The 27,488-nt window shown below is 26.7% G+C and overlaps 1 protein-coding gene across 1 annotated transcript in view; it reads left to right on the top strand.

Annotated features, from left to right (window-relative positions):
• The window catches only part of LOC113380477 (SCY1-like protein 2), a 159,604-nt gene that overhangs the window by 97,934 nt on the left and 34,182 nt on the right, over nt 1-27,488 (top strand). The window contains exons 4-8 of the mRNA XM_026619709.1: nt 5,153-5,273; nt 6,191-6,286; nt 10,712-10,857; nt 18,305-18,435; nt 26,190-26,304. Of these exons, the coding sequence (XP_026475494.1) occupies nt 5,153-5,273; nt 6,191-6,286; nt 10,712-10,857; nt 18,305-18,435; nt 26,190-26,304 (609 nt within the window). The remainder of the gene's footprint in view (nt 1-5,152; nt 5,274-6,190; nt 6,287-10,711; nt 10,858-18,304; nt 18,436-26,189; nt 26,305-27,488) is intronic.

Genomic DNA, 27,488 nt, shown 5'->3' with positions numbered 1-27,488 from the left:
AGTTTCCACCATCAGCTATTAAACTAATCGATCGATTTGTTACTCTATACGTTTTTTAAATGTTGAATTAAATATTGGCAACTTTTACAAGAGTAGAGCAATAAAAATATTTTTTTGTGGTTGCCGAAGAATATAGTTTTTAATTTAAAACTATAATTTGTTTGCAAAATATATGAAATTCTTAATGCCAAAGATGTTGGGGAATAATTAAATTTAACAGGGTTACAAGATTTATAACAACATTTTTTAAGTCTAGTTTGTAATTGGTGATTTTAGTAGAAAACTTATTTATTCCTGAAGATTATATGTGTATTTATGGTGTGGTTGTTCAGAAAGTAATTTATTGGTTTTTTCATGGAATATTTTGATTATTTTTCTTTTACAGAAGTTCATATATTTGATGTATCATTAATATATATTTTTTTTAATTTATTGGTATAGTAAATGTTGCTTCTAGTTGTTTCTTTTGACACAATCCTTGTCTTGATGCTATTTTTCTTTTTTAATAATGCAAATGCCTAAATAATTTTTACTCCAACAAAAGATAACAAGAATATTATTAACCTCTCGTAAAGTAAGTTATTGTAATTGTCAAAAAACGTTACGTTTTAGAGGTTTCTGAACATTTTGTCATATCTTAGAAAAAATGGATGTATGTATGTATGTGTGGATACAATTTTTATCGACGTTTTGAATTATTCAAAAAGCATTCGATTCCTATTGATAAGGAGACGCGTTGATTAGTTTTTGGCAATGGTTGGTACAGCCGTTTCGGAGACACGGACCAAAATGTGCAGAAAATGGAAATCGAGTTTTTGATAGAACGATCTGATTTGAATGATGCAGAAAACATTACACTTGTAATAAAGAATAAAAAATTATTTTGCAAAGGCAAATAAAGGTCGAAAATCAGATATTTTTGATAATATGGACCGACATAAATAGGTTACTAAAATTTTCATGAGTTCCAAATTTTCCAAAAAAAACAAACAAAAAATTATTCAAAGTCTATCAGTATATTTTAAAAAGACTTTTTTTTTCATTTTATGGATTATTCAAAATTTTCTAATGTTTTCAAAAACGTAAAAATAAAATCAAAGTTGTCAAAAAATCTATTTTGTTCTTTCCTGATCTTTTAAAAAATTTAATTTACGTTACCGAAAGTTCTAGCAAATTGCCTTAAGGGACGATGCCATGCACCACTAGTTTCAATATTAATATCAGTAATAATAATAATAGATTACTCTTTATTCTTGCATAAGTTTGATTGATACTTTGCAGATTTGAATTCTTCCAAAACTTTTCCACAAAATTGACAAATTTCCAAGCGTTTTGAGGGATTTTGTCAAGCGATCTTCCAAAAACTAATTATGATTTTCGTGTAATGCAAACAGAAAACGAGGCTTGTTGGAAATCAAAATAAGCTGTGATTTCTCGGTTCGATAATTAAACACATCAAACTTTGCCTGTTTACTTTGCATTAATGAACGCGGGAGCAGGCACACCTTCGCGAAATATAATTGTAAATGGATTATGTTGTATTTGATTGTCAATTATGATGGAATATATATACTTAGATGATTGAAATAGGGAAATAGAGGCTGCTGAAATAATAGATTTGTGTGAATTAATAGTCCATAACCACTGAACTTATAAAGTGAATACCGTCATAGGTATCTAACATTATCAAGAATTTTCAATGCTTTCGATAAAAAAAATAAAAAAATGTCTAAGTTTTCAGCATTCACTTCCACAAACGCGTGTTAATGATCATAATTTTACGATAAAACAAGAACACTCAACAAATAAAAACACCAATCTAATTTTCATATTCCTGAAGCTCAATTTTGTAGACACCAAATTATGTTTTAATTTAAAATACCCCAAGGTTGAATTTCTTCTTCTAATGTTTTTCTTAAACGTGGGCGTGTATATGAATTTATTTTTGTATAATACGGCTTCTCAGTAATGTCACGTTCAAATAAAATACCAATAAGCTGACTTTTAATTAAATACTAATTGTAATTGCCGGAAGAGGCGAAACCCGAGTGATGTTCAGTTTCCCTTGACTTTCTCTCGTAATGAAGGCCGGGAGACGGTTAGGCGGCGCCCTAATTTCTATTCTTTTGCTTCTGATACTGTTTTGTCCGAATTGTAAATGTTTTTGTCGAAGTGATCGAATGGAATTTATTTTTAGTTTGTGTAGATGTGATTTTTCATTTTCTCTTTACGTTTATAACGATAAAACAATATTTTTTTGTTCACTACTATATTTACAACTGTCCAGTTAAGACCATTTAGTATATTTGTGGAATTTACGATTGTCAGCGAGATATTGTATGCTATACTGACATGTTAGAAAAACAACTTAATAGCTATTTTTTCATTCGTTATTAATAATATCAACAATATTTTAATGATAATATAAACTTAACTATTTTCTTATAAATAATGACTTATAAATTATAACTAAGTTATTTAAATCTTCATCAGAAAAATTGTTGACTTAAATCAACTGGAGTTGACATAACGCATATATTGCACGCTTACTTTTTAGTAATAATTTCATTTTAGAATAATTGTAAAATATTGCTATAACCACAAGTGTTTGAATTAAATAGAGTAGTATACACTACTATCCTCATACCATACGTTTTGGCATTTTTTGTTATTATCACTAAGATTACCGAATTGTAAGCACTTTTTACTTTTTATAATTTTTCAATCTCAATTGTTTTAGTTTTTAAATTTTATTTTTGCTTTCCAATAGCTAGGAAAGATAGTAGCTAGCTAGGAAAGCTACGTTATAGTAAATATTGTTTAGCAATAAAAAATAGCTAAAGAAAATTTTAGTATGATAGTAAATATTATTCAGCTACAAAAAGTAGCTCAAAAAATTCTTAGAATAATAGTAAATATTGTTTAGGTATGTAAATATCTCTAAAGTTTTTTTAGAGACTACTAAAAAGTACTTTAGAGTACTAAATGTAGTACACATTTATATGTACTACATTTATATTTATAAGTAAAAATGAAATTTGTTTGAATTACGCATTAAAAACATTCATAATAAAGAAAATTAATTCCAAAATTTAAAAATAATATTTTTGGACAACCCGTGATAAAATTAAATTGTTGTTTGACGTAAAATTTTGGATTTTCGTTAAAAAAATCCAAATCAAAATTCAGTGGAAAACATTTATTGTTGTAGTCAATAGAGAGATTTAAAAAATTATTGCATTACTGAAATAACTATTGCGAAATAAGATTTTGTGGTGAGAGGGTGAAGATTTATGGCTATGTACTTTTTATTTTGTCATATAAACAAATAAAACAAAAAATAATGGTCCAAGAATGAAAAAAAAAATTGACGGTAGGCAATCCTTGTCACTTAGACTATAAAAAATAGATGATGTACGATCATACAATTTCATAAAAATCAGTGTAATATCATTCGAGAATTTAATATATATATATATATATATATATATAAATATATTCATTAATAGATATTTATATCTCGAGTAGGAATAAAGCTCTCCACCGTACAAATGTAGAAGAATCAACCCACGTGTTGACTACGAGGCAATTCCATTATTATTTGTTTGGAAAATAGGATCCTTCGTAAAGATGTTTGTTATAAAATTCTATTTATGGCTTGTTGAACACATCATTATTTGCTGCATTAAATAAATGATCAAGATATAGACAAGACATTACATTAATGCAAAATTTAAAAAAAAAGTATATCATTTGTATACTTTCAAAAATATAATTCTTTTTTTTGTTATAATTTATTTTTGTTAATCAAGACTAAAAATATAGTTATGTGGTAAATATTTTTCTCAGTTGTTCTGTTATTTTAATTATAAATAATTTGATTATCGTCATGTAATAATGAAGTATTCAATATCAATACTGAATTGTATACATTTTTTAATTTATCCTAAAGAGTATTCTATTTGTAAATACTTAAATATTAAACAAAACTTTTTGATGGATGTTTATAATAGGAAAATATCGTTTTTATAATAGGAAAATTTATATCCATTAGACTTTCTACTTGTATTTTGATTTAAAAACATATCTCGGAATATTGGGCAATTTACGTACATCAATATTTATACAAGCATATCATGTTGATTCAAAGGTTGCATGTTTTTCTTATTTTTCGATGAAACGCTTTGATATTATAATATATATATATATATATATATATATTTATAATTAATATATATATATATATATATATAATATTTCATGCTATCAAGATTATATTTATCTAAGTCTACAGAACGAAATGACAAAATATTATCTTCAATGAAAACGAAGGTTTTCTGTATATTTATTTATTTTTATCTATTACAAAAGTGCATTTGACATATAGTATCATTAATATCAAACCTATCATATTATTATTTACCTAAATAAATTGCCTACTAAAAACAATAATTCATCGCGTCCATTCAGCAATTGTTCGTCGGTTTTGAATATTAATAAAAAGTAATAAACGACATACAATTCCATGCAAATCAATTCGGATTTTAAACCGTGTCACAATTTTTGTACATTTTATACTGAATCCATACAAATTGTATCGATTCGACATATAGCACGCCTCCGGGCAATGTGGGTAATCCGGATTTTAAACGCGGAAATAAAAATTGGGAAAAATGCGGATTTATTCGCTATTCCGGACAGAAGTTGTCTCGTGTCATGGGTTAAATATAGATTATAAATAAATAAATATGTATATATATATATATATATATACTTTAAACCTAAAATTTTGACTAACTTTATATTTGTATACGATTCGGCTCTAAATGTGTCATCAGAATAAAATTAATGAGATACCATCCAGTAAAAAATTTCGAAATTTATAAAATGATACAAACACATTTTTGGTCACAAAGTTATAAAAAAATGTTGTTCTTAACTAAAAAAAACATATGTTAAATACAGGTAAATTAAGTAATTAAAACAAATGGTTTTAACAACTGAGACTTAGAGCATCGAAACCCAAAAATTAATAGCAATGAAAACATGAAGTTATATTAGAAGATTCTTTTATATAATGACATGTATGCTATTAAAAAATTAAAATACTTTGGCGTAATAATAATATAAAATTTGCTATCTTTTTTTTCAGATAACAGAAGCACTATCCTTTCTACATTATTCCGGTCATGTGATACATCGAAATGTTTGTCCAGCTTCTATTTTAGTCACAAAAAAAGGAACGTGGAAACTTGGGGGCCTAGATTTTACTGGTAAGGCTCGAAATAAAAAAAATTGACCCAATTTAATAATAAGTATATTATAGTATAATAAGTCTTATGATTAATCGTCAAAACGTATATTTAAATTCAAATATGAATAAAAAAAATACAAGTATTCTCATAATATTTGTCGGAATTGACAGACTGGAATTTGTTGGAAAAATATTCTATGACGATAAGTGGTATGCTTTATGAAAAAAATCACGCCTATTCAATTTTTGTGCACTTTACTTATTGAAGAACAACAATAAAAATATGCAACTTTGTAATACTTTACGTTCAGGATCAGTAAAATGAAATTGTAAGCTTTGACATTTGAATGAAAACAGTTCTTTTACTTATCAAGTAATTGTGTTTAAAGAACTTCATGTAATTAAAATTAACATACATTTATTTACTGTTTGTTTTCTTGACTATTTCGCTGGCGATACAGTCTCGTTCTTTGAGCAGCTGTAGTATGTGTCTTGCCCATGAAAATAATTTCAAAAAATATATAGTAAAAACGAATAATACAAATTATTTCAACAAACTTACGTTTCTTACACGGCACAGATTTTTCATTTCTTTTATTTTTTTTACGCAAACAATCAAAGAACACTCTCACGCGACACGACGACCAATCACAATCGACCCGTGTAGAAATGATATCATCGAGAGCAAATGATGAATCATTGGCACACGACTCAAACGTAACGCTTTTCCGTTGCATTCTTACAGATTTATACCCTAGTCGCGCCTAAAGAAATTTTACATACAAAATTTTGATGGCTAAACTCTAACTGCATTTATATTTGTCTAAATAAATATAATTGAGACGCGTCTAATATTTGTTGAAGTTTGATTGTATTTCAGTTAGTAAATTAATTTATGTATTTTGTTAATATATTAATTATTTAATATTTTTTCAGATCGAGTTAACGAAACAGATGGAGTAGAGCCAGTTCCATGTCAAGCTTGGACGTCACGTTTATCAAAAATGACACAACCACAATTAGATTATATTGGTAAGTATATTCTTATAATAAATATTGTTTTTTTTTAATTTCAAAGTTCATGATCATCATATCTTCAATAGAAAAGGCTAAAGATTTTTAAAGAAATCAAGAAAACCTATCAAGACTAAAACAACTTGATACAGAAACTGGTTGAAAGTACTTCAAATTGCTAAAATTTTTAAAATTATTCAAACTGTTGAAATTCAATTTCAAAATATACTATCAATTAATATAGGGTTAACTAAGTAAATTAATAAAGAACGCTTTAAAAATAAATAATAAGTTCTGTTTCAACAAAAAATCAAATCGTACTAATGAATAAGTTATTTAACCTTTTTAATCATAAAAAATATCAATTAATTTTAATTGAGAACGCTTATGAAGAAACTGTAACTTTATTAATATAATAAATCAATAAAGTAAATACTATCACGAATTAATATTGGATTATATTTTTACTGCCTTTCATGGTATACAATAAAAAATTTTCCTTTCCATTTACAATGAGATCGAACATTTTTAATTAATTGAATACCAAAATGGATTAAATATTATATTCTACTTATGAATTTACTAACAATTCAACTACTAAAAATTAGAAAACAACGCAATAAAATCTGATAATTGATTTAGTATTTGATTAAAAAAATCAAATCGTACTAATGAAAAACAATAAGTAGCTTATTGAATATAAAAACAGTAACCAAAAATATTAAAAATAGTAATCAAAAAACGTTTATGTAAATAACAAGTCATTAACGTTAAAAGTCAATAAAGAAAATACTATTACGAATCAATAATAGATTTTTATTTCTACTATCTCTGAACGTCTACTATAAAAATATATCCCACTGATCAAAACTTACAGCATTACAATGAGATCAAACGTTTCTAATTAATTAAAAACTCTCCATCGCAATAGCAAAAGCTCATTTAATTTGAGCTTTTCGGTATAAGTGTGCTTTCCCAAGGCAATTACTTAGGTTTTGAAAATAGTTATTTCCCGGGTGCGATTAACAAGTTGGCAGACACAAGTTCTGGCCATATTCTCCATAGGATTGCAACATAAATTTTATCTATAAGAGCATTATCTTCTAATTAGGCGCCGTAGAAATTCCTACTTTGCCATTCTCGCGAATTAACTGGCAATTTCGGAACAGACACGCAAAATTAATTGGAAAGCGATATGAAAAGCTTATGCTAACTTAACTTGCACATTAGTTCAAATAATTGTGAAAGTTGAATTTTTAATATACTATTTGCTTTATCAATTTCATTTAATCAACTTATTTTATCAATGCTATCATATTTAATCGGATTAAAAATTAGCGAATTCTGAATTAATAATTATAGTATTTTATATTTGTTAATCTCAATGTCGCTCAAAAATAAAATATCTATGCTATGATATTTAAATCTTTTTTTTTAACATTAATTGTGATAATTTATCTCTTCGTACCTATGAAAATATAAATGTATATAATATCATACATTCATATTTATTCATTTTTAATAAAATTTTATGCACAAATTAAGTTTCACGTCTGTTCTTTATGTTACGTAGTTATAGAATTTATTAAAACTCTCCTTCGATAATTCAGGTTGTTGGGTTATAATTTAACCCTTGTAACTCTGGACTGTATTAAACACTGATTAGCTGTATATTATGTATTTGTTGCAGTTCTTATTATAATCACTGATTTGTCACTAAGTTATAACAAAAGAAGGTATATTTATCATTCATTATTTATTATACACGTTGTTAAGCGGACTTTACTTTTAGAAGTGAACATCTAGTTCAATTAAAACACTCCGCTACCCCCTCTACCAGGGGTAGCAAACATTCCGCGTAAAGCTTAATGCCCTGATGTTTGTCACCTTCATGGCCAATCTAATAAAACGAAAAGACGTCCGAACACCGTCTGAATTAAACTTGATGTATAGGTGTTTATAAAATGCTTATGAGTATGTATGTTCTTTATACAAGTATGTAATAAATTTTTCATGCAAATATAGATCAAATTGCACAAAATTCGATTACTTTTGCCCTATATAGCATGTCATAGATTTGAAATCATTAAAACATTTGCAGGAGTTTTGAGAGAACTATCTGGAACTCTTAATATCAGAGCATACTGCCAGAACTCTTAATTACATTAATTATTAAGCTAAGATAAAACATTAGTTTTGAAGATTTTTTCCAAACACAGTTTTCTTTTAAGAAAGTATTTCAAAGAATTACATTTTTCACAATATACAAAGAAGATGTTCATTTATTAAGCAACTCCCAAGTTGTTGTAAACAGGCCCTCAAGGGACTGTAATACTTTTCCAATTATTCGAATAAAATTTACGCCTCGCAAAATTCGTAATCGGAAAAAAATATATTTTGCTTATTTGCCCTTTTTCACAAGGAGAAAGTATACGATTTGTGTTATTTTTAGAAATTGTGTGCACAGGTATTCTGATAATACAAAAATGTACGGATATAATTTTATTGAAAAACAGGATCTATGTTGTAAATAAAATATAAATATTCCAAATATTTTTCTGTGAATTATAATTATGCGGAACGGCGCTTGAAATAGAATAATTAAATTTTGCAAACTTAGAAAATTAAACTAGTGGCATATGGCTTTGTAATCAGCACGTCTACGTATCAATAGGAATCGAATGTTTTTTTGAATAATTCTAATCGGTTGATCCGTGCTCCCAAAATCGTGGATACAAAATTGTATCCGCACAAGCATACACATACATGCATATATACATACATACATACATAAATGTACTTTTTCTAAGGTATGCAAAAATCTTCAGAAACCTTTGAAACGTAGAGTTTGCAAAAATTTTAATTTTCGATTTTTGAAAGAATTCTATAATTAACCCTATATTTTGGTAGAAATTTATTTTGTAAAAAAATATTATTATCAAAAGATTACCTTAGAAGAAAATGCTGAAATGAATATAATTTCCCATGCAATAGCAAAATATTCATATTTTCCTAAAATAACACAGCAACTGCGAATTCACATTGAAGTTTCTTCTAATGAATTTCATTTAGAGACAAAGTAAATAATAGATTATTCTGGAGAGCAATTACGACATTTATGATTCTAACTATTTCAAGAAGATTATATAAGATGAATACTTTGTGGAAATTATCAAAAGCACATTTTCCTTTCAAATGTCTTGTGGAGATATATATAAATCTAAATGGCAGTTGAAAATAAGTCTAAATTTAGATGACTATAAAATCTTAATAGGAAGAAATATTTTTTTTAAATTTCACTCATTTAAAAATAAATAGATTTTACATAAAAGTGTATTAGCAAATTCTGTGGCGTAGCATTTAAATTAAAAATTTTGAAAAATGTTTATTGTAAAGTTTTATTATAAACTAATTAATAAATAATTATTAAATCAGTTAACTCTGAAGATAAATTTGTGTAAACCAACTAAATCTACATAAAACCGTGTGTACAAGAGAGCATTCATTAATAATTTAAGCAATCCTCATTTAATGCTCGTAATAAATTTCTCTTTTCCTTAATTAGCCATTTCTTAGTCATGAATTTCTGAAAATTGTGAAAAGTGAGTCGTAAAAGAAAATTTATAATTACCGGCAAAGTTATCAGGGAAATAAGAATGTAATAAGTTGCGAATTCAGATTTAATTCACATTTTTATTTTAATTACAAAATGTAATTAAAAAGTAGGAAGAATATGAATATTTATGCTTATGAGTATGTATGTATTTTATACAAGTGTGTAATAAATTTCTCATACAAATATAAATCAAATTACACAAAATTCGATTACTTTTGCCCTATATAGCATGCAAATGTGTTATGTGTCAAACGTGAATCTTTATTTAATAATTCTGAATGTTCAGAATGTTCTGAATGCTCTTCTGTTATATGAGTAATATAATCCATTCGACAAGAGTCATGTCTTGGAATATTTAATTCGCAATTTGAATTTCAACAGCTTTTCTCGAATAAATTTATGTAGAAAAGACAAATGTACGAGATAAAAATTTAACGAGTTATAATTTTTATAATTTATAAAAAATATACCTAAAAAGATAATAAATTTTGTAGTACGTGCTTGAACACGTGTTTATACCTATATAACTCAGTATTAGCTGTAAATTTTAACAAAATATCAAGGTATAAAATCTCGTAATAACATGACATTTTACTTTCACATTTTTCACAAATTCACTATTAAAAACCAATTTTGTAAATGACTAAAAATCCTAAAAAAAATAAATTTTAGTTCTATTTTTTAGACAAAAAATCAGCAAGTTCTTCAATCAACATTTTAGTATTTAATAAAAAAAATGATACCAATTTTTTTTATAAATGATATAGATAACAAAATATCCACTGATTGATTTATTTATTAAATTTAATATTGTTTTTTTATTTCAGCTCCAGAAATGCAAACAGAACAAACGTGCAGTATATTAAGTGACATGTACTCCTTAGGAATGGTAATATGTGCGATTTTCAACTCTGGAAGATCTCTCATCCAAGCAAATAATTCAAATTCTGCTTATTTAAAACAATTAGAAGTGGTAAGTAACATTATATGAATATATTAATGAAAAATACAGATACATAATATCAATCAGCATCATTATCTCACTTTTATGCAATTTCTTGTATTTATTTGCAAAAAACTCGGGTATAATTTGACTCACACAATTTGATCATCACCATTGAACGATTTACCGTTCGAAGAGTTTTTTAAGGATCGAAATAAAACCTAATCAGAAGGTGCAAGGTTAGAACTATAAGGTGAATATAGCAAAACATCCCCAAACCAAGCTCCAGTAATTTCTGCAGAGTGGCCAAAAATATGTGGTGTCAATAATAGAATAAATCACCATTTCGATTTGTCAACCTAGGTCGCTCCTTTCAATTGCATTATTTAATACAGTTGGTTGTTTAATGTAGACATCAGAATTGATCATTTGATTAGTCGTAACAGTTCAAAATAGACATTTTTTTTAAATCAACTGGATGACCAGAGTTTTTCATCTTTCACCAAAACAAAATTTGGTAAACTAATTTTAACGCTTTTGACTTTTCTTTAAAGCTTGGTCGCCATAGCTCATTGTGGTCACTATGGCTTTTCGTGAGCTGATGCTTTTTACCTTTGAAGAAATAAAAATGCAAAATATAATAGAAATATTGATTTGGTTATTCACCTTTCAATGAACAGCATACAAAATTTACGCAAAGGATAAAAAACCTCTTGTACATTGATGAATAACTAACATGTCTACTATCCATCAACAAAAGGTATTTAGGTTACTTCAGCCGACCTGAAAATTCAATTGAAACCATCTAGACCAAAAAAGCGCTAACCTAAATAACTAGTTGGTGTTGGTATTTTGCCTTGAGGCAAGTTACAAGAACTTCCCGATATGTGTAAAGAATCGACTTAATCAATAAAAAATAAATTGATTTATGAGTGATTAAAAGTATTCCGAGTGGATTTATTACACATAATTGAAAACGAAGGAACACGTTAACTCGGAGTATTTTCTAAAAGCAAATTTTCAAAAATCAATAATTTTTATAATTGAACCAGTTTCCGTAAGATTTTAATGGTTTCGTATGTTCATTAACAAAGTACTCTATCGTTATACCAAGTAAATTGTCTAAATTTAATTTTAACAAACGTCAAATAAACTACTCATTTCCTTAAAATTTGATAAAATTTTAAAATTAAACTCCTTGTAAGACCGTAATATTTCAGTAAGTTCTATAAGACCATGATATATATCGCCAAAAAAAGTTCCACAAAAATCGGCTTAATTTTTTTTTCAACAGTTAATAACAAGAAATCGGTAGAGTAAAACTAATCAGTATCATTTCCAACCAATGTCTTTCGAACAGTTTTTTATTTTTTAAAATCGATCAGATAGTATGAGCTTAAATGTGGTCGAAAAGTTTAACACTTTTTTCAAATGACAAGGAAACGACTCGGCCGATCGTCGCAAATTTCAAGAAAACTTCGATTTACGGCAAAAAATGTGTTTACACACACACACATAGTTTTACCAAATTTAGTCATTCGATTCAGAATGGCTCGAAACGTCGAGAAAACATAAAATCAGCGAATCGGATTTTCTGATAAAAACTTCTCCTTCCGGAAGTTAATAAATAAATGAAATATGAAATCCAGACGACAGATTTTAAATACTATGATGTTGCAGAATTTACTACCACCGAACATCATCTTACGCGCCTCGAGCGTTCAGAATTTTATTAAAATAGTGTACCCATACCCATAGATCTTGTAAATAGCGTTACGTATAAAATATTATTATCAATTTGCAAACAAAAGAGCTCAACTAAAACTCATCTTAAGTTTCATATTATATTAATATCGTGGAAGAGCGCCATTTATCTCGCCGTCTGCGCCGCAATCGGATGTTGCAAGGCGACGTCTACCGGATCCGACCTGTCCGGAAACGGGAAATGTCGCTCTACTTCCATTCGAATAGAGATTGCGAATTTAGTGCCACTACGATGTGAGGAAAACACACTACAATGCGATGACGAGATTTAACGATGTTTAATTTACAGAACCATATTCTGGTTTTGTAAAAAATGCAATAATTTTTTGGAGATAGTCAATGTTTTGGATGGACTTTGTTGTCTTTATTAACACACTTCATATCTAACTACTCCTTTAGAAGCATATTGTTTATGTGACTCCTCTCTCTTAAGGGGAGGTAACAAAATATATAGAAAAGTTGTATTATTTTGGAGAAAGTTTATTTTTCCTTTTTTAGTACATGAATACAAACATATTGTATATAATACACAATCAATATTGCTTATATATATTAAGATTATATAGTATCAACGAGTAGACAGATATGTATAAAAAATAATGTAAAATGTATGCTCAATTATAGCAGTAAATACTTTCGTCTGTCAATTACTCGTTTATTGTCTCTAATTGCACTCTCTAGAATATTCATCACTGTTCAGTCAATATTTGTCTCTCATAATATATAATCTACTCACACATATCCTTTTGTTATTCCATCCATATGTTATTTACATCAACACATGTAACTAACTATATTCGAAATTAGTGGTACATTAGACCTTACACTACTAAAGTACATGGCATTGCAAAAGGAAAATAAAATTTTTGGCACTTTGTGCCCTATATCTTTGAAATGAGTGAACCCGCCTTTGCCAAAAACTAATAAGCACGACTTCTTATCAATAGAAATTGCATGTTTTTTTGAATCATTTAAATCAGTTGATCCGTGTTCTCGAAATCGTGGACAAAATTGTATCCGCAAATACATACACACACAAATACCATTATATCAATTTTTTTTAAAGTATGCCAAAAGAAGGCAGGTATGTTTAGAAACTTTAAAACGTCGAGATATATAAATATTTTATTTTTCGATTTTTTGCGATTACTGTAACTAACCCCACAGGTCGTTAAAAAAATGCAAACACAAATAATAATTTTTTTTTAATTTTAAAGGATAATATAGAATATACTTATTATTTCAAAAAAACATAATTGTATACATATACGCAAATAACAAAAATCGTGTTGAATTAGGTAAAATTGTGGGGAAAATACCAAAAAAAAAAACAAAATATTAAAAATGACAATTCAAAATGGAAAAAAATAAGACGAATTTATGAATATTCAGGTAATTAAATTTTCAGAATTTTGGGAAAATACAAAAAAAAAACAAAATATTGAAAATTATATAATTATAAAATAAATTATAAATATTAAAACTTATCAATGTGAAAAATAAGATGAATTTATGAATATTTAGATATAATACTTAAATATTTTAAGAAAATATATAAAATATGTAAAATACTAAATTATAAAGGAGAGAAAGGGGTATTGAAGTTACAAATATAAAAAGTACCTAAATGTAAGAAATATAAGCAAGTATGAAAGAATATATAAGCGGAAGATGTAAGCGAAAATGAAAGAATATGAGCGAAAATAAAAATATCTTACGCAAAAATGAAAGAATATAGGTGAAATTAAAAAATTTAAGCAAAAATGAAAAAATTTAAGCAAAACTGAAAAATATAATCAAATAATTGATCAAAATTTATTTCGATGATTGATCGAAAAATCGAAAAATATAAGGGAACATGAAAAATAAAAGTTTACGGAATGTATGTGAGCAAAAATTAGCATTCTTGAATAAAAATGAAAATCTGTAAGAAAAGATGAAAATGAAAATCTGTAAGAAAAGATGAAAATGAAAATCTGTAATGGAAGATGAAAATAAAAATTTGCAAGTAAAAAATGAAAATACGTAAAAATAATGACAATAAGTAAAAATAATGAAAAATGAAAGTAATGTAAAATTTATGAAAAAATAATTTGATAAACTATGATTATAAAAAAATTAATAAAAACTAACAAATGTTATAACTAAAAATTATAAAAAATAAGAAAGAATGAAAAATTTAATTATTTAAATAAGTGAAAATAATAATTAAAAAAAATAAGTAAAAATTAAGAAAGCAATAAATTCAAAAAAGCAAATCAAAAAACACAAAAATTTAAAGAATAAACTAGCATATTAAAAATTTGATAAAATACTTCAGAATAAGAGAGTGCAAGTAAAACAAAATAAAAAAAAAACTGAAAAAGAGAAGATGAAAAACTCTTAAGAAGGAAGCTGAGTAAATTTATATATAGAAAAATGAGTTAAAAGAAAAAATTGCAAATAATGCAAATAAATTATAAAAATGAACGCTAAAAGAAAAAAGACAATTTGATAAAAATAATGAAGTAAATAAATAAAAATAGAGAAAGAAAAACGATGAAAATATAAATATAAAAAATTAAAAATTAAAATCGAGGTATAAAAAAATGAATGTATGACACCTATTGATATAAAATATATACACAATTGTAAAACAACACATGCAATACATATAGAACTATGACAAAATGTATAACTCTACGACAAATTAAGCAGAACTTCAAAAACGAATTAAAGAATAACATAATTATGGCATTTCTTGTTAACAAGAAAATATCGATTATACGTAATAACGAAGGCGTATAATAATAAAAAGTATGTAACAAATATACAAAAATATTTTGTATAAACACTTTCAGTGTTTATTACTTTCAGGTATCTATTCAAATTTGAATATATCAAAATGTAAAACAAGTAATTATTCGAAAAACCTCAAGCGGACACGTTAAGACTTCACCAAACGATGTCGGATTACAAAAACATACACCAATATAAAAAAATCATTAATCCAGTTACGAGATTTTCCCAAAGTGAGAATAGCGGTTTAATTTTCCAGGATTTTCCTTTAACCGTTCGTTCGTTTTTACTTCATGCCAAGGAGAAACCACAACGAGCTTCGAGAATTTTCATTTGTTTTGTTTTTACAAGCATATAGGAAATCTTGTGAAGAAAATATAATAACGATTTTAATGGAAAATTTATTAATAGCACAATATTATATAAAAACTAATTACTTATTGAATCTATTAGTCATAGTTACTTAGTCTGGAAAATTGTATACTAATACTTTATTTCGCCTGATTATCAGAAATGTGTGTAAATTTTATTTATCATTACAAAAATGTTAAATATTTTGCGTTATCAAATGTACTCTTAAATAAATAGACTTTTCCCCTTTTTCTACAATTATACAAATTTATTCTGTACAAACAACCCAATTTCAAGTCCTTTTAACAACGCGTTAATAAAATTACTCATCCGGGCTTTCAGTTTCGTAAACGATAAAGGTTAAATAACTCTGAAGAGAAAATTTATTTTTAAAAGTCGCTTTAAATAAATATTGTATTTCGAGCATTTATTTAGAAAATTAGTTTTAAACATTTTATCATATAAAAAACTATTACAAATCTTTTAGGTGGAAACAGAATTATTTTATGTCTAAGTTCTCCAAATTAAATGCTGGATTTTATATCGAATATAGAATTCCAAAGTTTATTCAAATTTTATTCACATAATAATAATTTTTTCATATCGCAATTATTTGTTAAATGTCCTGGATTATCAGATATATAATTTCCTTAGTTTAATTCTCAATATTCTGGATTTTTGCATATTCGTATTAAACTCAAAATATTATTCGAATGTGATTTTATATTTTAACCTTTAATTAATATTGCCCTATTGCTAGTTTTCTAGTAATTGTCTAATATTTACTATTGCATAATATTCATATTTCCCATTTTTTAAATTCAATTCAATATTATTGCAATAAAATGAACGTAATAAATCTCAATAACCAAGTTAGTGCAAATATTAAAAATTATTATTTGTGCATGACAACTACATTTGTTTATTTAAACACTGCAATGGATTTATTCATGACATAAAATTATTTGCATTGAAATATAAATATGAAATATTATTTACGTAGTTTATGCTTTTGAATACAGATTTTTAATTACTGGCAAAATGTACGGTAATATTGCATAAATAATACAAAAGTATGAAATACAGACATGCTGAAATTGTAGTTCGGGAATCAAAGATAGAAATTATACCAAGAAATTATATATAGAAAGTAATTACAAAAGGTTACAAAAATGTGAAAATTAAGAGATAGTTATAAAGTTCATATTCTAGGTATTGATAAGGCATGTGATCTCAAATAAATTGCTACACAAGATTTTAACCCTCCAAATGATTTAAATTGAAGAAACAAAAATTAGTTAAATAGATATTAATCTAGATTAATTTTGCAATTGTATAAACTGCTGTAAAGATTTTTGTTAACAAAATAGCGATTGTCGATATTCTCGAATTTTCTAAAAATAGTTTAGGAATTTGAGGATGACATGTTTTAAGATGAACGTATTTGTTCGAACCTCATAAATTTCATACATCTATCTTTTTCTACCTGTCTTCAATAAAATAATTCTTCTAGCCTAGTATAGGTACTAAGCTAGCTAGTTATAAGAAATTTAATCATTCTGTACGTATCAGTTGAATCATTTACATCAGTTACCAAATAAATACTATCTATACTAAACTCTATATACTACTCTACTACTACTATACTGCTACTATATATAGTATACTAAACTTACTCACTTTTTCAATTAACTTATATTAGGTGTGATACAGCAATTTTAACAGCAAATTATATCTGGTTCTTCAAAGTAATAGATTGTTCGTAAGTAATATAATTAATTGACTTTTTAATGAACATTGAGTCTACAGTATTTAAAGTTTTGCTAAGGAAGAAATCAAAAGGATTATTGTGGTCGAACAACTATATCTCCGAAAATAATTTAATATCTAAAAAAATCTTTTTTATTCATATTTTTGACTAGTTAAACTTTGAAAGTATCCAAAAAATAATCCATTCCTTAAAATTTTTTGGACTAGAATATCCCTTTAAGCCTTAGGCGTTTGAATCGAGTAGTAGGAACAATTTAAGTTTATAGAGATAGAACTATTTTTTTTTATTATTTTTTTATTTGGCCTCGCTTACTCTGAGCATTTAGCCACCTACAACATTTCTATTTATTTACATTTTAATTTTTATATCATTTTCAATCCTGTTCTATATTCTTATTATTCTTCTTAATTTCTTCAATTCTTGCTCTGTTTCGAATTTTTAATTCTATTTAACTTCTAGCTTCATTCCATTTTTTCTTCATTCTTTTTTTAATTTCAGCTCGGTTCAATATTTCTCTTCTTACTTCTAATACAATTCAGCTATTCGAATTCTATTATTCCTATTTTTCTTATTTTTTTATTATACTTAACAACACAATTTTTATTTGATTTCAATATAACTATACATATTTTTTTCCTATATTTTAAGTCAGTCAAAATTTGATCCGAAGATCCCTGTCGTGTGAATCTAACACGCTACCAGTGAGCTATGCTCGCCACGTGATTGAATTAAGAGTCATACGATTTATATAATTATAGGATTATATTAAGATATGAAATAAAAATTATATATCAAAATGTTTTTTTTTTTCAGCTGGACGATGCCGTCCATAACATGCTTCCCCGCATCCCTATACCCCTACAAGAGGCCGCCTCAAGGCTTGTGAGCCGCGACGCAAGGGCGAGGCCCACGGCGCAGCTCCTTTCGCTCATCAAATATTTCAGGTATTTTGAAAATGCTTCATGTTAATTAATAACACTTTGTTTTACTTCACTTTGCTGCTTTGTAGACATATATTATTTGGTTAGGTAAATTTGAGGTGTATTTTAGTAGTTCATTATGGGGTAAAATTTATAGTATAAACTATCAATAAAGAAGGCATCCATTAATCATGTGAGGTTTTTAGGGAGGAGGGGGGTTGGACAAAAAATCACAATATATCACGTGGGGGAGGGAGGGCTATAGTAAGATATCACATGTATTTATTTTTTTAACTATTTTTTTTTTAAAAAAAAATCTAAACATTTTCAAAAAAAAATAAAATTTTTACAGTTTTTCACGTAACTAAAAATACACGTGCTGTTTGTAGGGGGAGGGGGAGGTAATTTTGAATATCACCATGTATCACCAAAGGGAGGTGGTCTAAAAATCCTTAAAAATTCGCTCACGTAATGAATGGAAAGTGGTCCCTTCATATCGTAGTAAACGTGCAAGATAACGAAAAAAAATGATGTGGCTCAAATTCACAAATGTTTGGACCATATGATTTATAACAAGTACTGTTAAATAATTATTTGTTAGTGCACGAAAAAGTGAAAATGATTTTTTTGTCCTCTATATTCTATAAGTGGGGTTATTTCGACTATTTAGCTTCCCGTAGGGCAAGTTATAGTAAACGCAAACAAATCGAAAATGAAAATTTTTATATATCTTCACGTTTCAAAGGTTTTTGAGTATTTTGGCATACTTCGAAAAAATGGATGTATGTGTGTGTGCGTGTGTTTGTGTGCGGACACCAATTATCGTCGACGATTTCGGAAACACCGATCAACCGATTTGTATAATTAAAAAAACATTCGATTCGTATTGATAAGGAGACGTGCTGATTAGCTTTTGGCAAAGGCAGGTCTAACCGTTCCGAAAATACGGAGCAAAAAGTGCCAAAAATGGTAACTCAGTTTTTAAGAGACGGAGCGTCCAATTTTAATAATTAAAAAAATGTGATCTAATGCAAAAAGTAAAAAGAAAATTCTATTTGGCGGTCAAAAATGATCATTAGACATATGCACATCAAATTATGAGATATTTTATAGAGATTTTAACAGTCAGTATAATTTTTTTTTGCATTCCTATGGGTTCCGTACCAATGTTTATCCATTAGACGGCGACGCGGCGCTTACGCGCTTTGACATTTTGTCTCTATGCAGTTAAAGCAGTACGATTGATTCGAAAAAAAATTCAAAATTTCAATTTCAATTTCAATTTTTGTCAAATTTATAGTTTCTCAAAGATCTATTTTTTTAAGTAATTTTTTTTCAAAAATGTTAATCGTTTTTAAAAAAATAATAATTTTTGGTACGGAAAGTTTCAGCAATTTGCCTTAAGACACGATGCCATACGCCCCACTAGTTTTTTATTTTAATTAGCATATTTCCAAAACTTATACATTGTTTATGTATTGCACAAAAGTTTGTTTAAAATTAGCTGATATATTTAAAAATTTAAAAGAATATAGATTTAATAAATATGATGAAAGAAACACAAACTTTATAAATCATTCCTTTTGCTTATTAGAATTTTAGGTTGAATTTTTGTATTTACTACACATAACATTTTCTTGATAGGAACTATCTTTTTTCTTTAATCGAAAATGATTTAAATTTAGTCATTAATGAAATGTTAATGCAAAATAATGCGTTTGAATATTTTTGCTTACAAACATTAAACAATTTCTCAAATATCAATCACATAGAGTAGTAATTATTTTGCATATTGTAATATTATGAGCATTATATTTAGAGTATAAGATTTCATTTTACTTAGCAAACCAAAAAAGTAAACAAAACTAATTTGTGACACAAAGCTGAAATATTTAGCAAAAAAATATTTTTAGAGATTAGTAGATATTATTAACAAGTATATTATTTTTGATATTATAATTAACATTATAATAGTTATAATTCATTATAACTATGATCATATAGATTCATTTCATATTTGATGATTTTTTTTAAAACTGAATTTCAAACAAAGAAAAAATATTTTGAGCACAAGTATTTATAGAAAGTGATTGAATTAACCCTCATTCCTTTATTCCTTCATTATTAATTTCGACGCAACCTTTAAATCTATCTATATAATCTCTAACACCTCAGGTATTTCACGATACCTTCAGCCTACACCTTTAGCAACAGGTTAAGTATTTCGCTTTCATATGAGAATTTCCCGGGCGATTACGTACAAATAACCCGAGCACAAAAGCATTTTAAATCCGTCCGATTCGATAACATTAACATCGGAAAACCGCCCACAAACCGCCCTCAAACCTCCCGTTAACCACCACGAGAAAGGATGAGATGTGAAATCTTGCCAAACCCAATAAACTCCTGAACCTACCCTAGTTCATCCACAACCGCGAATAACAAATAGACGGAGAGCTGGGGGAAAATAGACATGTAAAAGACTCATAATTAATTTATAAGACATTACTGAAGGCGAAGCTGTTTCTTCATAATTAGCAAAAAAATTTATTTTTTTTGTTTACGTTTTACCCTGCACTCCTAAATCGATTTTAAAAATTCAAACACTGTTCGCAAGATATTGGAGGAAAATCGCGCTGATTAGTTTTTGATAAAATTAGCCGTGGCGTTATTAATGGATTTGTTTTTGATAGAGATCATACTAAAAATACTAAAATATTACGGCCTTACGACAATTGGTGTAATTAAAAAAAAATTGAAATTTGAAAAAATGTGATTATTCAAAATGTATCCTATAGTCGTTTATGTGATGTAATTAGTCAAAATTTAATTTTCATTTTTAATTAATTAGTTGTTAGTGCAAGCAAAAACTTGATTTTTAATTAAATTTTTTTTTTTTTTTTGACAATTTTAATGAATTTGTTTGTCATAGATATATTATGGTCTTACTAAATATAGTAAAATATTATGGTCCTAGGACAATTGGTTTAATTTTGAAATAAATAATAAAAATTTAAAAAAATTTGGTGAAACGAAATTCGTGTCCAATAGTCGTTTTAGTGATGTGATAAGTCAAAATTTAATTTTTTTTTTGACATTTTTCATTAATTATTTCTTTGTAAAAGCATCAAGTGGATTTTTGAAAAAAAAGTTTAAATATTTTATCCAAATAGTTAAATCTCAATTTGGGTCCATAAAGTCGATTATTACACACATCGGGAAGATAATGTAACTTATCCTAAATCAAAATGCCACTTACACTAGGTTTTTTAAATTATTCATAAAAGTATATACAACGATCTTAAGGAATTAATATACAAATTTTTACAGACTTATGATGACTAATGAGAAAATAAATACAATTGTTTATATTGATTAAGTGAAATTGTAATAAAAACTATTGCAGCAGTGATAATAATTATAAGAAAGCATATAAAATAATAAATACAACAAACTCTTAATAAAAATTTAATTCAGAAAGAAATATAGATTTTTTACAGAGTTTTAGATGTCATTATTACTATAGCAAGTAGTTTCAAATTTATGACATCCATTTCTATAGACTATAAGGAATAGATTCCAAGTTCGATACCCGCCTCGGACAGCCTTACATCTAACAGCAATAAAATTGTCCTTGAAAAAATTTTGATAGTATTTTCAAATGAAAATAGCCATATCTTGGCATGAATACATCAATCAATTTACAGTATTACATAAATATTAATGGCGAAGCCATTTGTGAAGCCACATTGTTAATTTCTTATTGCTATTATATATATATATATATATATATATATATATATAAAATAAAATTAGCTATTTTATTATTTCTATCCTACATCAGCCTTCTGTCTGTTATCTATGTCTACCCTAGTGTACAAACTGAATTTCCAACCTAAAAGCAGTTTATGTTCGATTAAATTATGTACTAAAGTCACGTGAAATCTGTTACGATAAACGTACAGACAATGAAATTCTCCTAAAGGAATTCTATTTTCGTAAAATAATAAAACCATATTGGACAATAAAACGCTAAATTCGTTCTATCAAAACAAAACGACAGATGATAATCATATCATGTTGTCTTTATTGCGAAAAGGTATACGTTGGTAATAATAATAATCTCAGAGATAAAAATGTTATTGCTATTAATAATTTGTAAATTTATAAATGAAATGAGATTTTTTAAATTCAATAAATAAATAAAATTTTTCGACATCAAGTCCATATTCCTAAATAGAACCTTTAGAAAAATCAGCTGTTTTCACAATTCAATGAATATATTTTACACATCCAAGATGTCAAAATAATAATACGAATCAGTTATGGGCGACCTGATCTCAGGCAGTGGCAATATTCATTTTCACTGAAAAAAAATCAGAATCACTTGAAGTTATCAGCTGCTTCAACAATTTGAGATAAAATATTCAATATATCAAGATGAGAATAGACAGACGTTACTGACAACATGATGTCAGACAGTAGCAATATCCATTTTTGCTGGAAAATGTAGATCCAAAATGTTTTCAAGTAATAATAGCAAAAAATCCTGACTTCCAATTAGTACCTCTGAAGTTATTAGCTGTTTTGACAATTTATTATAATATATTCAATATATTAATATGAGAATAGATACACGTTACGTACAACCTGATACTGCTACTGCCTAATATTCAAAATGTTTTTAAGGGATAATAGCAAAAAATTCAGACTCCTAAATAGGCCTCTTGAAGTTATTAGCTGTTTCGACATTTTATTATAATATATTGAATATATTAAAATAAAAATAGATATTACAGGCAACCTGATTTCAGGCAGTAGAAAAATTCATTTTTGCTGAAAAATATGAATCCGGAATATTTTTAAGTGATCATAGCAACAAAATCAGCCTTCTAAATAGCCCACTTAAAGTAGTTAAAATCTAATATATTTAACATATCGAGACAATAGCTAGAAGTTACGGACGATCTGGTATCAGACAGCAGCGATTTACATGCAAAATATTTCCAAGTGACAATATCATTAAATCCTTATTACTCCTTAATAGTCCACATAGAGTTACCAGCTTCTTCGACAATTGACACTTTTATCCGATATCCAATTTATCAACATGAGAATAAATATACGTTACGGACAACCTGATATCAGATAGTTGAGATCCATTTCCACTGAAAAAATAGATCCAAAATATTTTTTAGTGAAATTAGCAACAAAACCAAACTTCTAAATAGCCCATTTGAAGTTATCAGCTGCTTCGACAGTTTATGATAATATATCCAATATATCTAAATAACACAAATCCGCTATGAACAACCTGATATCAGGCAGTAACAATATCCATTTTTGCTGGAAAATATAGATCTAATATATTTTCAAGCAATAACATCAACAAATCCAGACTCCTAAATAGACCATATAAAGCTCTTTTGACATTTTAAAATGTTATATTCAATATATCTAGGTGAGAATAAAAAGATGTTATGGACAACCTGATATAAGGCAGTATCAATATATATTTTTGCTAAAAAATATAGATCCAAACTCCCTAAATAGCCAACTTGAATTTATCAGCTGTCTTGTCAATTCAATATAATATATTTAGTATATCAAGATAATAGATGAACGACGTTACGGACCACCTGGTATCAGGCATTTCATATCTCATGCAATATCATAAAAGCTTATTAAATATTTCGTTGTTCTTAACAAAAAAACTATCTCTCAAGTTTTGATATTTTGAAAACTTGCAGTGTGCAATAGTTTATGTAAAACCTTCTTGTCCGCTAAGTATCAAATACTGTAAGTGCTTTAGTGTATAAAGTGGTCTCGTGCATTGTCTTAACGAAGTTACTTCAACAATTCAGCTTCCTGAAACTTGCCAAAGCACTTGCTTGACTCTCATTTACATTTACTACGAGGTATCTCGCTTGTGAGAGAATCCAATAATGATCTTATATATATATACATAGTTACACATACACACCGATATAGATACATAATAATGCCAAAAATATTACGCATTAAATAAAAAAAATGATTGTGCCAATTTTTTTGTTCATAGCCATCATACTCTGACGACCAATCACTGGATTCGATTTAGAGATTGGTAGTACTTACCAAAAATTTGATAATGTCTCTCGATAGAATAAATGCAAGTGTTAAAAAAAAAGTTTTTGTTCGTGTTTTGGTGAACTATTCTGAACCTATTTGGAAAAATTTTACATAGTGATGAAAGATATCACTTAACAATATGATAAAAGATAACATTTTGGAATCACTATTTAATCTGCAATTATTTTGGAAATGACTAATTTTTGGCAATCATTGGTCGCATCGTTTCTTCGTAATTTGATAAAAATACGGCTTTTTTATGAACATAAAATAAATAAGGATCAGCTTCTAAATCAAACATGATAAAAATTGACAGGTGACAAAATAAATTATTTAAAAAAAAATTGAATGCTCTAAGGTGTGTATCGCATTGGTTAATATTGAATATATTAACATAATAAACAATGAAATACAAACACATTAAAACAATTACAAAAGTTGTCTTGAAGATCATCCAAATTCGCTTGTCAGAGAACTACGGTGCCAGGGCAAGATTGAAAAGAAATTTATGTTACATTAAAATAATCAAGTTATAAAAATTAGGTGTCTATTATAAGGAAATTCAAAAATATAACAACAAATTGCATGCCTATCGAATTTATCAAAGACAATCATTTAAATTACATAATGAATTATATTATTCTGGAATTAACAAATATATGATATTAAAAATAATGGAAATTTTTTATAAAAAACGATAAATGTACATACTAAGATATGGTAGAATTAAGGGCAGATTTTCAAAGACTCTAACAATCATTAAAATATTTTATATTTTTGAAGTCATTATTTTCCTTCTTGTTATACTTGTTTATTTCAGAACAGGTGAAAAATTACTATATGATAAAATAAAAGTTATTATAGATATATGAAGATACAAACAACCAAAATATGACGAGCTCTCTAAGGAAAAACCACATTCGTTTATCGTTTTTTGTGGTCTCATATATTTAGTAACTATTTTATACAAAATAACTTGTGTTAGTAACTATTTCATACACAATACGACAAAAATACGGTTTGGAGTTAAGCGATAATATTCGAATATCGGTGTTTTTTTTAAATAAACGACGTTACAAAATTTATTTGATAGAGAAAATATAGCGAAATCTTTGAAGAAATGACGTTTAATTATCATTGGTCATTATATTTATTAGTGAGTCTTTGAATAAAAAGCAACATTGAACAATAAACTGTGTGTTGATAAAAAATATCATGTGATGAAGGGAGAATATAGTTAGATATTGCATTTATTTATATATCACCTGATTTTTTAAACAAATCCGAACATTTTCAAAAAAATCAGACATTTTACAATTTTGTCTCGTAACTAAAAATACACGCGATGCTTGGAGAAGAAGGGGGGGGGGGGGGTAACTTTGAATATCACAAAGAACCATCAAGAGAAAGATATATATCCTTAAAAAATTTATTATATTTTGAAATATCATGGTAAATTTGGCATGTATTTACAAGCACATAGTACACTTGAATTTTGAAAAAAAAAAAATGATGGTACTGGGCAACTATATCATTTTTTACACCTACGTCATAAGTGAGAGAAATTTTGAATCCTCGCCTACGAAAAACGTTATTTCACCTATAAATAAATTATTTGACGACTTTCTAATTCAGAATAATCCACCTGTGTATATTTTATCCCACAGTGATCCGGCCGTGCACGCTTTGCAATTCTTAGACGTAATCAACATGAAGGATCCCACACAAAAAACTCATTTCTACAGATCAACACTCAAGGATGTGCTGCCTTATATACCGAGGGTGAGTATTAAGAAAGTCAAAATTATTTTTTCTTACGTATTTTGCTTTTTGATTAGATACGAAAATAAATGAAATCTACATACTTGGGTGTGTACAAAGTGGATATTACGATGAATATACAAATTTGTATTATATATATATATATATATATATATATATATATATATATATACATATACATTTACAGATACAAATACTAATTTAGAAATATGAACAAACAGCACTCTTTTTTGCACTAATTTATTAAATAATATTAATTTCACAAACGTTTCGAGACTACGTTTGTCTAATCATCAGTGTGTACTATAATTTAAAATAATTAAAATATGGAAATCTAAAATAGCATTATGAGTTATTCGTTACAACTTGTTCTTACTAATGCCGTGCCTACGAATTGTCGGCATCTAAAACCTCTATCCAAGGTCAACTTGATGAGTCATGAAATCAGATTTTTGTCCTAGCGACTCCTATTTTTCAACTGGTGCAATTTTTTTTTCAAATATAGAAATTATATTAAACTATAAAAATAATCAACATTGAATTAATTAAAAAATTTGCTAATAAAATATTAATGTGAGTACTTAAATTTTGCAAGTATAAATTGTTATATGCTACTAATTATTATAGTTTGATATTAAAAAGTAGAAAATTTACAAAAAGGTTTTTGAAAAACAATTAAACTAAAAGATTAAAAATAAATTAATAAATATTATAAGTTATTCAAAAATGTTTAAAAAATGCAAATATTCTACGTGTGCTTTTTGACTAATTCAAAGAATTTACTATTTTCAAAATTAATTTTACTATTACTCCTATTTATAAAAAATAAGTATAAATTCACAAAAAAAATATTAATTTCACTCATATATTATAATCTAAGTTATAATAGTATAAATTTACCATATCTATATCATATAAATATTAGTAAAATAAAGGAATTATCTTAGTACTAATTTATTATAATAAATATAATTTTAAATTTTATTAGGATTATCTTATAATTATAATTAGGACTAACTTCAACTTTTCAAATCATACCAAAACTCAACACAATTTAGATTAATATTTACTAATATACTTTTATCCTTATGCGGACACTTAAAATTGAATTTGTTAAACAGTATTAGAATATTAATTATTGATAAATTTTACATTACACTAAATAATTTTAAAAAAATACAAAT

The sequence above is a fragment of the Ctenocephalides felis genome, unplaced genomic scaffold (assembly GCF_003426905.1).
Source record: "Ctenocephalides felis isolate EL2017-DRISC unplaced genomic scaffold, ASM342690v1 CF-g0.4_SCAFFOLD_00845, whole genome shotgun sequence".
Classification (NCBI taxonomy): domain Eukaryota; kingdom Metazoa; phylum Arthropoda; class Insecta; order Siphonaptera; family Pulicidae; genus Ctenocephalides; species Ctenocephalides felis.
Note: the sequence above shows the minus strand (reverse complement) of the source record. Positions and strands in the feature narration are given on the sequence as shown.